The following is a 14,341-nucleotide window of genomic DNA, read 5'->3' as shown; positions in this document are numbered from 1 at the left end:
CGTTGGGATGGGCAGACAGTACGATTGTGGAAGCGTGGACGACAAGACCCTGGCCAAGAAATACAGAGTGTGCGACGATCCTAAGTCGACTTTTTTCTGGGATTTGGTGCATCCAACGCAAGCTAGTTGGCATGCCGTTTATAATAACTTGCGTTCCACCAATGCTCTTCAACAATTTCTTCAATATACTAGCTAGCCTGATCTCTTTCCCTCACACAAATCAAATTAATAACGTTGCAAGTCTATGTTTGTTGTCAGCATTCAATAAGATCACCTTGCAGACACGTCATGTGAGGGGTGATACCAGTTCGTGGACAGTATCCTTTTGGACTTTTGGAAATAAAACCACTGGGCTTGTTTGGATTATGGTTTGCAGAATTGACTTTAATTTTACTCTAATTCTGTAGCGTTTAGTCAAATAAACACTATAAAACATGCACTACTTATGCAACTTTTCGTGTCAACAACAAGGCAAAAGCCAGTTAGCGTGGAATGTAATTTATGTTTTCGTAAAAAGTCAGTTTGAATACCTATTTGGTTTTTGTAACCCAAAAATGTGACTTCGATCAGGTTTAATTTTTTGCCTCAAAATTAGCTTTTGAGCTTTTTGAAATTGGCTTTTGAGAATCCAAACAAATTCTAAGCAGTGTTGTGAATAGTTCCCTCCACATGAAGGAACCGACCGGATTGTCTTGTTTTCCAAATTGTTTAGCTATGCTTGAGAGTTTAGTGGAGCACATTCAAAAGGTGATGATAATTTATACTCATCCGGACCTATTTATATAGGAAAGACAGAAGATTTTTTTCAGTTTTATTTATAACTCAATTAAATTTTTAGTATGAATGTATTATTTTGTTCTTTATTTATTATAATGTACATGATTTTTTTTAAAGAATTATATATTAAATAGGAGTAAAATTAGAAAGTTGTTATATTTTAAAGGAGAATTAATACATTTTAAAGTTTTTCTTGATCTGTGTAAAATATACTAAAAGTGCCATATAAATAGGACCATGCAGTAGCATTTTAAGCTGTCTTTGTTATGTCATTTTTACATTTCATGTCATTGTACTTGAGTCTTGATTATTTGCGACGTCAACCTAGTCAACCACCATTTCACTTAATCACTCACATCGCAAACTAAAGATTCATGTATAATATCATTGCAATAATTTCTATTATACATTCATGTCGTTTGTTTAGTGCAAAATATTTAAAGCTTATTAATTTAGACATGATAAACGCGCGCAAGCTATAAACTAAGGGGAAAAAAATACTACCTCTCATCCTTAATTAATACAAGATCTACTTAATTAATTAGTTTGGATAGATTAAAAAAATGACAATACTTACATCAAGTTTCTTATATCCATTATGTCAAGTTCATCAATTACACATGATCGTGTGTCATATATTTTTTAAATATTAGCATTTAATAGTATTTAATTATAAACAAAAAGGGACACATAGTCATATATGATTGAAGAACTTGACATAATAAATATAAGGAGCTTGACCTAAGTTTTTTCTAAAGAAATTAGTTAAATATTGTCAAAAGTATGTGTTTCTTTTACTTAAATTAACGATATCACATTATAAAATGACAAGTATTACATACTCTTCCGTCTTGTCATTTAATGCAGTTACGTGTTTTAAGTCTTCATTTATATTCTCAAATACTAATTCATAATTACAGACATTTTCACTTAGATACTTCCAAAAGCACGATATACATGCGCATACATATATGTGTACACATATAGAGAGAGAGAGGGAGGGAGGGTTTACAATGCCTATGTTTCACTTGAGCTATATTAGCCAAGTATATTATTCATCAAGTGTATAACTATATTACTTGTACTTAATTTGGATGAGAAGAAAAATTAGAGTTTTTATTCATAGTATTCTTTCTCCCTCTATATTTTCCTTTTTCTATTATTTTTTCATCCAAACCAAGTCATAGAATCTCTACTGTTTAGTACAATCGGCAGGAGCAAAAGAAACTTTTTTCTGATCAAGATCATGCTCCACCTCAAAATCAATCTGAGCCACATTTCCGTAAATGGGCATTCCATCTGTAGGAAGCATTGCGAGGCATATAACGTCGTTGGATATGGGACGGAAAAAGTTCTGAGGTTTTAAGGAGAGGTTGGCTCCTGTAAAATGAACCTCAAAGTTTGGGAAGTTCTGGATGGAGTTAACATTGCTGTAACACAATCTGTGTTGATCGTTCTGCACCAAGAATTGGTCAGCACCAATGGCTTGCTTCACCAAAGCTTCAACCTGGTCATAAAAGCTTGATGGAAGCATCGTCAATGTCGTCCCAGAGTCAATTATTATGTTCCCATTGCTTTGACCAGTCTGTACTGTCTGTTGTCCAACAGTGATACCTATCAACAACCATTTCACACGAGCAATTTAAGCCAGGGATCAAAGAGTCATATAAAATCGAACTGCATAAATCAGAAGATAAAACTAACTTGAGATGAAAATAAATAAAACAACCTCAAATTAAAACATAACACTAGCTACCTAGTACCTTCAAGGTTGAGGAAGTAAAACGACGAGATGGGACTATTTTTGGTGATCAGTGGAGTGGACACAAGCCCATTTCCTGATATGGTGGCTTCTTCCCCGAACCTTAGTTTAGTTTTGGTCTTTGGACTGTAAGGAGGCAGACAGTACGAGAATTTGCGACCTACTTTACCCATTTGTGAAACTAACGACAAACGCCCTTGAGCAAGCCCAACAAGTCCTGCGGTGTTCTTGTTGAATACTCCATTGTTGTTGTGTCCACACCCAAACGCCGTCTTAGGAAACAAAACGTTTTTGCTGAAACTAACTGATTCTGTGGCCAGTTCTCCCATTGTGTACGACTTATCCCCATAAGAATAAAAATAGGTACACACATTGGATGATCCACATCGAGGATACGTTTGGCCTTGCACGTAGCGACGGGGCAGAGCTTTACAAGGGAGTGATTGACATGACAGAGACATATACGTGGAAGAACTTTTTGGATCAAAGAGCGGTGCCTTTTGACGGTAGCACTGAGGTTGGGGACAAGGTTTGCATTGGAACCAAATAAGGTCGCTTCCTGTGTCTGCAACTGCCCATCTCCTTACGGATGGAGTGCCAATAAATATCTTCATCAGGTAATTTGCATCGTTTGGGAGTATATCGGTTTCTACTGACTCACTTATTTCAGCCATGGAAGACTGGCCAAAGCGATTGGCTCGAGAGATGGAGCGCAACACAGCGTTTTGAACTCGCTCCGAGTCGGTCATTGAGGAGTTGTAGAGGGGAGATAATGGTGAATCACGATGAATGAGGTCGATGCTGCAACCTTTTGGGAGCGTAGTATTTGTTGCAGGGACATTAATGGAAAAGTCTGAGAGAAAGAGAATAATAAGAGTGAAAGAGAAAGAGAGGGAATGATGAGGAAGCATGTTTGAAGCTAAGAATAAAACTGAGCAGATTTGATGAGCAAGGAAGGAGGTTGAGGTGCTTCTTTATATAGAAAAGTTTGAGTTGTTTGTAAAGTGATTATATCTTTCATGCTTAATTAATTGCGTAGTTTTTTTTAATGAAGCTCCCTTAATTGCTTTTCTTCTGGAACTGCTAGACTCCTTAAAAAAAAAAAATTCTCTGCAATAAAATGAGTTGTCACTATGTTGAAGAGTGCCCAGCAAACTATATCTTCCCTCTTGAATATAAAACCTAATAAAACCTAGTAGGAGAATTTCTTTTGATTTTAAATATAAGACTCCAATTCTCTTCGCCTCTTAAATTTACAACATTTTTCCTAAACTCTACCTAATAATTATACATGTCAAAGGATTTTCTATCAAGGGAGTATTACACAATGTAAACACTATCTTCAATCATTAATATAAGAGCTAGATTATCAATTTATAAAAATTAAGAAAAATAGTTAAGTTAGCTAGCTGTAATAAAAGAAAGTTGTGCCATTGTTAATCATGTGTATTGTATTGGAGTTGCTTAATAAAAACCTCTTAACATGCACAATTAGTATATAGATTACTTTGAAAAAAATGAATAAATATTGGAGACAAATTAAAGTAGATTGGGATCTTATATTTAAGATCAAATTGAATTTCTAATTAACTCTTATATTAAGGACCGAAAGTCGTATTAAATAAAGGATATTTTAGAATAAATAATACACATATTACAAATAACTAGTTTAACTAAATATTGCTTAATATCTATAAAATAGTCATGTAGATTTTATATTTAAGATTGGAGAGAGTATTTGTCATGTCATTATTTTCCATGTCAAATCATATCACTTGCCTGCATGAAACTTGAGTCTTGACTATTCCGACGTGGTTCCAAAGCTTAACTTATTTTCCACAGATCAATGGCCCCACAACTCAATTTGTTGGATGGCAAGACTGAAAATTCCAACCTAGGCTCTCGCTTTCTCTCTTAAAATTTTGTGTTAACTCAACACCAATGAAAAAGGACACACATGGAAAAAATATATAAAATTTTGTGAAGAAAATTGCAGTCAGTGTCCTTCAACCAGCTGTAGGTTGCCTCCTGAAAACGACAGCTTCATCCTTATTTTTGGTGCACAACTCGACTCATAACACCTTCGCCAATCACCACAACACCCTCTTAAGCCAAGGTCTGGCCAAATTGAAGGGAAGAAGCCAACGACAATTCCAGCTTTGTCGTATCAGGCCTCTTCGACAGTTTTCATGTCCGTACTGAACCATCCCTCCACTTATAACATAAAGAACCTGTTCAAGCCTTGTTGCGCTGGGATGGGCAGGCAGTACGATTGTGGAAGGGTGGACGACAAGACCCTGGCCAAGAAATACAGAGTGCGCGACGATCCTAAGTGTGCTTTTTTCTGGGATTTGGTGCATCCAACGCAAGGTGTTTGGCATGCCATTTATAATAACTTGCGTTCCACCAATGGTCTTTAACAATTTCTTCAAAATTAAGAAAAATAATTAAAATAGTTAGCTGTAATAAAAGAAATGTTGTATCATTGTTAATCATGTGGGCTGTATTGGAGTCGCTTAGTGAAAACCTCTTAACAGTTAACACGCACAATCAGAATAGGGACTATTTGGAGGAAAAATAAATAAACATTGGAGATAAATTAAAATAGATTGAAGTCTTATATTTAAGACCAAATTGAATTTTCGATTAAATCGTGTATTAAGAAGTGGATATAGTATTAAATAACGGGGTATTTTAGAATAAGTAATATATATTTATTACAAATAACAAGTTTAATTAAATATTGCTTAGTATCTATAAGTTAGTTACTCCTCCGGTCCTTAATATAAGACCCATTTAATTAATTTGATTAGATTAAAAAAGTTAGGTAAGTTAGTTAATTATACGAAATGTGACACGTTTTTTCTAAAATATCACAATCATTTTTTTTAATACCTTCTCTTCTTCTCCTACTTTATTATGGTTGAAGGAGTATCTGTAGGGGTAATTTAGAAAAAAATTGATAAATATGATAAATTGGTCTTATATTTAGGATCAAAACCAACTCAATAATTGAATCCTATATTAAAGACCGGAGGAGTATATACATTTTATATTTAAGGTTGGAAAGAGTATTTGTCATGTCACTATTTTACAGTTCAAATCATTTCACTTGCCTTGCCTGCACGAAACTTGAGTCTTGATTATTCCGACGTCGGTCCAAAGCCTAATTTATTTTTCACAGACCAATGGTCCCATAACTCAATTTGTTGGATGGCATGGCTGAAAATTCCAACCTAGGCTCTCACTTTCTCTGTTAATAACATTGGAAGTCTATGTTTGTTGCCAACATTCAATAAGATCACTTTACAGACATGTCATGCGAGGGGTGATGCCAGTTCATGGACAGTATCCGTTTGGACTTGGAAACAAACCACGGGCTTGTTTGGATTAAAGTTTGCAAAATTGACTTTAATTTTACTCTAACTCTGTAGCATTTAGTTTGCAAAGTCAATAACAAGTCAAAACCCAATTAGTGTGGAATGTAATTTATGTTTTCGTAAAAAGTCAGTTTGAATACGTATTTGGTTTTTGTAACCCAAAAATGTGACTTCAGGCTTAATATTTTGCCTCAAAATTAGCTTTTGAGCTTTTTTTTCCAATTGGCTTTTGAGAATCCAAACAAATTCTAAGCAGAGTTGTGAATAGTTCCCTCCACATGAAGGAACCGGCTGGAATGCTGGATCGTCTTGTTTTCAAAATTGGTTAGATATGCATGAGAGTTTAGTGGAGCACATTCAAAATGTGATGATAATTTATACTCCTCTAGTCTTATTTATAAGGCAAAGAGAGAAGATTTTTCTTGGTCTTATTTATAAATCACTTAGTTAAATTTTTAGTATGAATATACTATTTTGTTCTTCATATTTATAATATAGATTTTTTTTTGGAAAGGCGTCTATATTAAAGAAGGATAAAGTTGAAAAGGTATGTTTTAAAGGAGAGTTAATGCAGTTTAAATATTTTCTTAGTCTGTATAAGATATATTAAAAGGACCGTCTATGTAAAACCATACAGTCTTATTTTAAGCTGCCTTAGGTATGTTATTGTTACATTTCAAGTCATTCCACTTGAGTCTTGACTATTTATTGTCCAACCTAGCGAAGCCTAGTCAATCATAATTTCACTCACATCATTCTCAACGCAAAATAAAGATTCATATAATGCGCGCGCGCGCGCACATATATATAATATCACTACAATAATTTCTACTATACATTCATGTCGTTTATTTAGTACAAAATATTTAAAGCTTATTAATTTATACTCTTTTAGTCCTGTTTATAACATACTTTCAATATATTTAATACAGATCAAAGAAAACTTTAAACTATATTAACTCTTCATTAAAATATAATAACTTTTTAACTTTATTCTTATTTAATATATACACCTTTGAAAAACAATAATTATCTATACTATAATAAATTAAGAATAAAATAGAATATTTATGCTAAAAATTTAATGAAACGACTTCTAAATGAGATAAAAAAATTTTCTCTCTATGCCTTATCAACAGGACGATAGGAGTACATGATAAACATGCATCAAGCTGCAAACTAAAATAAAGAAATACTACTTCCCATCCTTAATTAATATAAGATCTACTTAACTAACTTGAATAGATTAAAGAATAGATAATACTTGCATCAAGTTCCTTATATTCATTATGTCAAGTTCTCTAATCATACATGATCATGTGTCATATACTTTTGAAATATTAACATTTAACAGCATTTAATTATAAACAAAAGAAGGACATATGGTCATGTATGATTGAAGAACTTGACATAATAGATATAAAGAATTTGACTTTAGTTTTTTTTTTAAAAAAAATTAGTTAAATTAGTTATTTGTCAAAAATATGCTTGATATCACATTATAAAATGGCGAGTATTACACACTCTTCGTCTTGTCATTTAATTTAGTTACATTTCTTAAGTCTTCTTTTATATTCTCAAATGCTAATTCATAATTACAGACATTCTCACTTATTAGATACTTAAGAAAGCACGACGTGTGTGTGTGTTGGGGAGGGGGGGTTTACAATGCCATATATTTCACTTGAACTATGTCAGCCAAGTATATTATTCATCAAGCGTATAACTATATTACTGGTACTTAGTTTGGATAAGAAGAAAATTAGAGAGAGTTTTTATTCAGAGTATTCTCTCCCCCTCTATATTTTCCTTTTTCTATTATTTTCTCATCCAAACCAAGTCATGGAACCTCTACTGTTTAGTACAATCGACAGTAGCAATAGAAACTTTTTTCTGATCAAGATCATGCTCCACCTCAAAATCAATCTGAGCCAAATTTCCGTAAATGGGCGTTCCCTCTGTAGGAAGCATTGTAAAGCACACAACATCGTTGGATATGAAACCAAAAAAGTTCTGAGGTTGTAAGTAAAGGTTGGCTCCCGTAAAATGAACCTCAAAATTCGGAATATTCTGGATAATAGAGTTAGTATTTCTGTAACACAAGTTGTATTCATTGTTCTGAACTATGAATTGGTCTGCTCCAATGGCTTGCTTCACCAAAGCTTCAACCTGGTCATAAAAGCTTGATGGAAGCATTGTCAATGTCGTCCCAGAGTCAATTATTATGTTCCCATTGCTTTGACCAGTCCGCACATTCTGTTGTCCAACAGTGATACCTATCAACAACCATTTCACACGAACAATTTAAGCCAGGGATCAAAGAGTCGTATAAAATCGAACTGCATAAATCAGAAGATAAAACTAACTTGAGATGAAAATAAATAAAACAACCTCAAATTAAAACATAACACGAGCTAGCTAGTACCTTCGAGGTTGAGAAAGTAAAACAACGACATGGGACCATTTTTGGTGATCAATGGAGTGGACACAAGCCCATTTCCTGGTATGGTGGCTTCTTCCCCCAACCTTAGTTTAGTTGTAGTCTTTAGACCGTAAGGAGGCAGACAGTACGAGAATTTGCGACCTACTTCACCCATTTGTGAAACTAAGGACAAATTCCCTTGCGCAAGCCCAACAAGTCCTGCGTTGTTCTCGTTGTATAGTCCATTGTTGTTGTGTCCACACCCAAACGCCGTCTTAGGAAACAAAACATTTCGGCCGAAGCTAACTGATTCTATGGCCAGTTCTCCCATTGTCTATGAATCATCCCCGTAAGAATAAAAATACGTACACACATTGGCTGATCCACATCGAGGATACGTTTGGCCTTGCACGTAGCGACGGGGCAGAGCTTTACAAGGGAGTGATCGACATGACAGAGACATATACGTGGAAGAACTTTTTGGATCAAAGAGCGGTGCCTTTTGACGGTAGCACTGAGGTTGGGAATAAGGTTTGCATTGGAACCAAATAAGGTCGCTTCCTGTGTCTGCAACTGCCCATCTTTCCACGGGTGGAGTGCCAATAGATATCTTCATCAGGTAACTTCCATCGTTAGGGAGTATATCAGTTTCTACTGACTCAGCCATGGAAGACTGGCCAAAGCGATTGGCTCGAGAAATGGAGCGCGACACAGCATTTTGAACTCGCTCCGAGTCGGTCATTGAGGAGTTGTAGAAGGGAGATAATGGTGAGTGACGATGAATGAGGTCGATGCTGAAACCTTTTGGGAGCTTATTATTTGTTGCAGAGACATTAATGGAAATGGCTGAGAGAAAGAGAATAATAAGAGTGAAAGAGAAAGAGAGGGAATGATAAGTAAGCATGTTTGAGGAATAATGGTTGGGATAAATCACAAACAAGATTTGATGAGCAAGGAAGGAGGTTGAGGCGCGTCCTTGTATAGAAAAATTTGGGTTACAAATTGCACGTAAACGCCATCAATACCAACTTACAAGTCTGAACTAACTTCGATCATTATCACAGTAATAAGTATCATGATACTCATTAAATCTCAATTTTTTTAATTAAATATAAACAGCTGAGATTTAATTTTTTATTTTTTAAAAAAATGTTTTTTTAATAGGCAGATTATACAAAGTAAAGGTGATCTTTTAACGGTAAGTTTTTCTCAAAAAAAATTTTTTTATTTAAAATTATTAGTTAAAAATTTTAAATATCACTTATTAAAACTCTACCTTAATTATGTAGATTTCACCGCAGTGCAAATATCGTGGTATTCATCACCGTGATGAGTATCAAAACTGGTTTTGTTAATTTCTTTTAAGATAAAAGCAGCTTTGCTGAATTTTTTTGTCATGATTGTCCTTATAATATTCTTTGCGTGCCCTCTTAACATTTATTTTTAATTAATATCTTTATTTAAAAAAAGTACTTTTTGAATTATTATTTAATCATATAGATATCTTTCTTACATTGTTTTTTCTTATAGATATCCCTTAATTTTTTTTTGCTCTCAAACTGTTAAACTCCTTTTTCTTTTTCAAATCAAAGCAATACCAAATGAGCTTTCGATATGTAGCTAGTGAGTTCGCCTACTGATTAGCGTGTACTTCTCTCTCTTGTCTTGAATATAAAACAAAATTGACTAATTTAAGTAGATTAAGAATGTTGGTTAAATTAGATAATATGATTTTTTTTATAAAAAAAACACCCTAAATATCTTCCTTAATTTTCCTCTTTTCCTCTCCTGTTTGTTATTGTTAGGAGAATATTAATAGGGTTAATTTGAAAAAAAAAATTGATGAACATGTGAAATAGGTTTTATATAAAGAACCAACATTAACTCCCTAATTAGCTTCTATATTAAGAACTGGAGGATTATTTTATAATTAAACAGGCATACTTGAGGATATATATTCAATTATTATTTTATATATTTTTCTCTAAATGTAATTGTTAGGTGAAAATAGACTTTGGATAGAAAGTCTACTAATTTTTTTTAAAACAATTAATAAATAGATAAAAATATAAAATAAAGGAAATAGGATGAAAAATAAGAAAGGAAAAGGAGAGAAGAAGAGTGGGAAAAAGACGAAGTGGGCCTCGCATCAGATAATGGAAGGATGAGAAGGTACATCCTACAATCCTATCCATATTCTTTTTTCTTTGAAATATTTGGAGACCAAAAATTTTTTAAGTATCGAGACTCAGTCAATTTCTTTTCTTAATGAATTTATTTCTAAATTCTCTTACTAGGGGCAAGGATGTATCTCAATTTCTCAGTCAATTTCTTTTCGTAATGAATTTATTTCTAAATTCTCTTACTAGGGGCAAGGATGTATCTCAATAAAGAATAAAAAAACTAGTTTAGATTATTCTGTTATTCATTCTAGCTTATTAGTTACGAATATATTTTAACTTCTCTTAGTTATATTTATTTCTTGTGCGCTTAATGTTGATTTTATGGTTACCATTAAATTAAACATGTACGTAATCTCAATGAACTAGAAGGTACAGGAAGAATAAAGTAGATCTAAAAAATTAAATACAAATAGCCTGTCACTATAATTAATTGAAAAATCAATTCACATAATAGACAGTAGTAACTTCTACGATGAATACTTCAAGTGATTGTATTTTCTCCGGGTATACTTATTTCTGGTGTGCTTAATGTTGATTTTATCGCCACCATCAAATACAATATGTACAGGTAGTCTTCATGAACTAGGAGGTGAAGAAAGAAATTAGATTTAAAAAAGTAAATACAAATACGTAGTTTAATTGATTGAAAAGTCAACTCACGTAGTAGAAATCGGTAAATTACACAATGAAGGCTTCGGGTGATTATATTTTCTTTAGGTATATTTATTTCTTGTGTGCTTAATGTTGATTTTATAGCCACCACTAAAAAATATATTGGTGGCTAATTTTAAGGAACTAGGAGGTGAATAAAGAATTTAGATATAGAGAAGTAAATAAAAGTATTGAGTTATTATAAAAATATTTAAAGTCATGATGAGATAATAGAAATTAGTACCCATTTTATAGTATAAATTATACTACAAAATGAGTCTTATATTTAGAAATAGAAGAGTAGCTTATAAGATGAAGACTCTAAATGATTGCATTTCCTTCAAGTATATTTATTTCTTGTGTGCTTAATATTGATTTTGTGGTCACCATTAAATCAAATATCTAGGTAATTTTAACGAACCTGGAGGCGGAGAAAGAAATTCAAGTTGGAAAAGTAAATACAAGTACTAAGTTATTATAATTGATTGAAAAGTCAACTCATACGGTGGAAATTAGCTTTTATATTATGGATCAGAGGTAGTAATTATTTTTTATAGTGATTTTTCCCTCTTAAATTAGAGTGTTATGTCAACAAAATCTTCTTTCTTAATAAAATAATTCATAAAGCCATTATATAGTATATTTTTATGATTTTTTTTACAATATTATTTTTACCCATTTTTTACATTATATAATTGAGCTTTCTATATAATTTTTTTTTGTAACTTTTTATTTTTAGAAGCCCAAAAGAAAACAAACATTATGACATAAAAAATATATCTAGTAAAATTTGTGAATAATTTATACCTATTTAACCATCTTTTATTAATTTTTCTTCTTTTCAATCAATTATAGGATAAAAGACGATCTTGCATAAAATCTACTCAAATCTTTTATTATTTTTAATGCAGGAGACATAAAATTATTGAGAGAAGGAAATATCACAAATAAAAGATAAAATAAAAGGGGAGTAACAATTGCAATAAATATAATATATGTGTGTGCATGTAGATATATTAAGAGGATCAGAAGCGTGGAGTTATGTGAAGTAAGGCAAATCATCATGATATAATATAATATATTATACTGAAAGAGATATATGGATAAGAGGCGGTGGATTCAAGGGATTCGAGGGAGAGAAGATACAAAACCATTATAAATAGGAACTGGGGATACGACGAATGGGGACAAAAAAGTGGCGAGTAGAGAGCAATGTTGAATCCATTCGTAAATCTCCGTTCCACTATGACAGCGGTGACGAATTGGGACGAATAGACTAGAGGTAGCAAGCAAGTGTGGCGATTCTCTTTCTGGTGACAACAGAGGAGGATGTCTGACAGTGATTTCTCTGACAGCAGCAAGTTCTTTCTTTGAGATCGGCAGATTTGCTATCTCTTCTGTTCTTAGTCTTCCTTCGTTTTTCTGTTTGGACTGAATTTTTTTTATGAGTTTTATTTCAGTCATGTGTAGCTAATTTTCTTCTAGACTTAGAGTAGCTATGAACTTTTTTATGAATTAGACTTTGTTTTCATTTAATTAATTATGCTTGATGTTAATTTTGGTTGCTTAATCCTGGTTTGATATATGTTTGGCCACCATTAAATATGAGTTTGAGCATTAAGGTTAGCCTTGATGAATGAAACCTTAATTAGGCTCTAGGCTTGAGTAATATAGGATTAGACTTTTATTTGATTTGCGAGTAAGATAGAAATATACTTAGGAGCCCCATATAACTTATAAAGAGTGAAATTAATTTATACTATTAAGTATTTGAGTTAGACATAACCTTATTACTTAGGAAAGGGTTATAAGTGGATTGAAAGACACTTTTAGCGATAAATACTCTAGATTAACTAAATTAACATTGAGACTAATTAGTTAAATAAAAGCAAAAGTCTATGAAACTAGTAAGGGATTAGTAACTCTAGGTTGCCTTTAATATTAAATTTTTTCCCGTCTTTATTCTTTTTATCCGATCAACCATAATTCAGCTTGCTTAACTTTATTAACAATAGGACCTTTAATGCCTAACCACTATTTTGTCTGATTCTCCGTAAGAATGATACTCTATACTTACTCTTTATTAATTGATTGACGCGTGCACTTGTGTTATTGACAAGTTGTGTGCATCACTTATCATGCCTATAAGCTATTTTTTTCATCCCCTAAATGCTGCAACAACCAGGTTGTAAAAGAGATCTGAACTTATTATCCCTAGACACACCAAAAAAATTGTGACCAACCAAACCATTCAATCCGTTAATTATATAACGTGAAGAAAAGTATATGTAACAAAACAGTTGGAAGTGTTCAAGTGTGAATAGACAAGTAAAATAAGAAGATTTACAACACAAATGAGACTATTTGTAAGAAACATAAGATAATTATTTCACCTAGACACTTGTAAATTCACCTGTTGAATTCACACCTAGCTAGACATAAGATTTGTGTAGCAAATCTTCTTCTATCTCTTGGTCATTCACATTTGGATGCTCGTATTTGTTTTATTACATATATTTTTTTTCTTTGTATTATACAATTAAATAGATTGGCTGGTTTGGTGGGTGTAACTTTTTTTTGGTGTGCAAAGGGTCATAAGTTCAAATCGCCATTGACTACCTTATTTGCATAAAATTCTTTGGTAACCTGAACTCTGGCAGCCAGCCACCAGAGGTCGGCAACCACCAGCACTCTAGTGGCCAATCACCAAAGGTCAAAGATTTGGCAACCGAAACTCTAACAATGATTGATTTTTTTTTTTAACTTAAAAATTGAGCAACAGCACTCATGTCTTTTCACCCGTAAAATTTAATTTCATTTTGATCTAAGAGGGTGTAGTAAAATTCATAATGTTTTGGAATATTAGAAATTATCTTGCTGCAATATGGCCTATCTTAAATTTTTCCAATAAATTATCATAAAATAAAATTTATAGTTAGTAAAAAATGACCACAACTTTATAGTTAGTATAATTTTCATTCTCTTTTTTTATTAAAAATTCCAAAAAAAATAGTTTAGATTTATTTATTTATTTTCTCAGTTAGTTTTATAAAAAAAAATATTTTTTCAAACCCTTTCTTCTTTTATGTTTTTGTCACTTCGTTAACTTTGAAAGTAATAAAAAGTTCTTCAATAGACTAGACTTAGGTTGTGTTTTACTGTATAG

The 14,341-nt window shown here is 32.5% G+C and overlaps 1 protein-coding gene across 1 annotated transcript; it reads right to left on the bottom strand.

The window, feature by feature from the left end:
- Nucleotides 1–1,649: 1,649 nt before the first annotated feature.
- On the bottom strand, nucleotides 1,650–6,167 carry LOC114758908 (aspartic proteinase CDR1-like). Its single transcript, XM_028948015.1, has 3 exons — nucleotides 6,163–6,167; nucleotides 2,541–3,347; nucleotides 1,650–2,391 (listed from the first exon to the last, which is right to left on the bottom strand). Exons 2-3 carry the CDS (start codon nucleotides 3,286–3,288, stop codon nucleotides 1,970–1,972), a joined length of 1,170 nt encoding a protein of 389 aa, XP_028803848.1. The 5' UTR covers nucleotides 3,289–3,347; nucleotides 6,163–6,167; the 3' UTR covers nucleotides 1,650–1,969.
- Between the last annotated feature and the right edge of the window lie 8,174 nt (nucleotides 6,168–14,341).

The sequence above is a fragment of the Neltuma alba genome, unplaced genomic scaffold, assembly GCF_004799145.2.
Source record: "Neltuma alba isolate B1F8T4 unplaced genomic scaffold, ASM479914v2 tig00010772_pilon, whole genome shotgun sequence".
In the NCBI taxonomy this organism is placed as follows: Eukaryota; Viridiplantae; Streptophyta; class Magnoliopsida; order Fabales; family Fabaceae; genus Neltuma; species Neltuma alba.
Note: the sequence above shows the minus strand (reverse complement) of the source record. Positions and strands in the feature narration are given on the sequence as shown.

Bases quoted from the DNA above. Each gene is read 5' to 3' on its own strand.
- LOC114758908 (XM_028948015.1), bottom strand. From the start codon at position 3,288: ATGACCGACTCGGAGCGAGTTCAAAACGCTGTGTTGCGCTCCATCTCT. The intron at 2,392-2,540 runs GTACTAGGTAGC...GGTTGTTGATAG, and splicing joins TTACTTCCTCAACCTTGAAG to GTATCACTGTTGGACAACAG.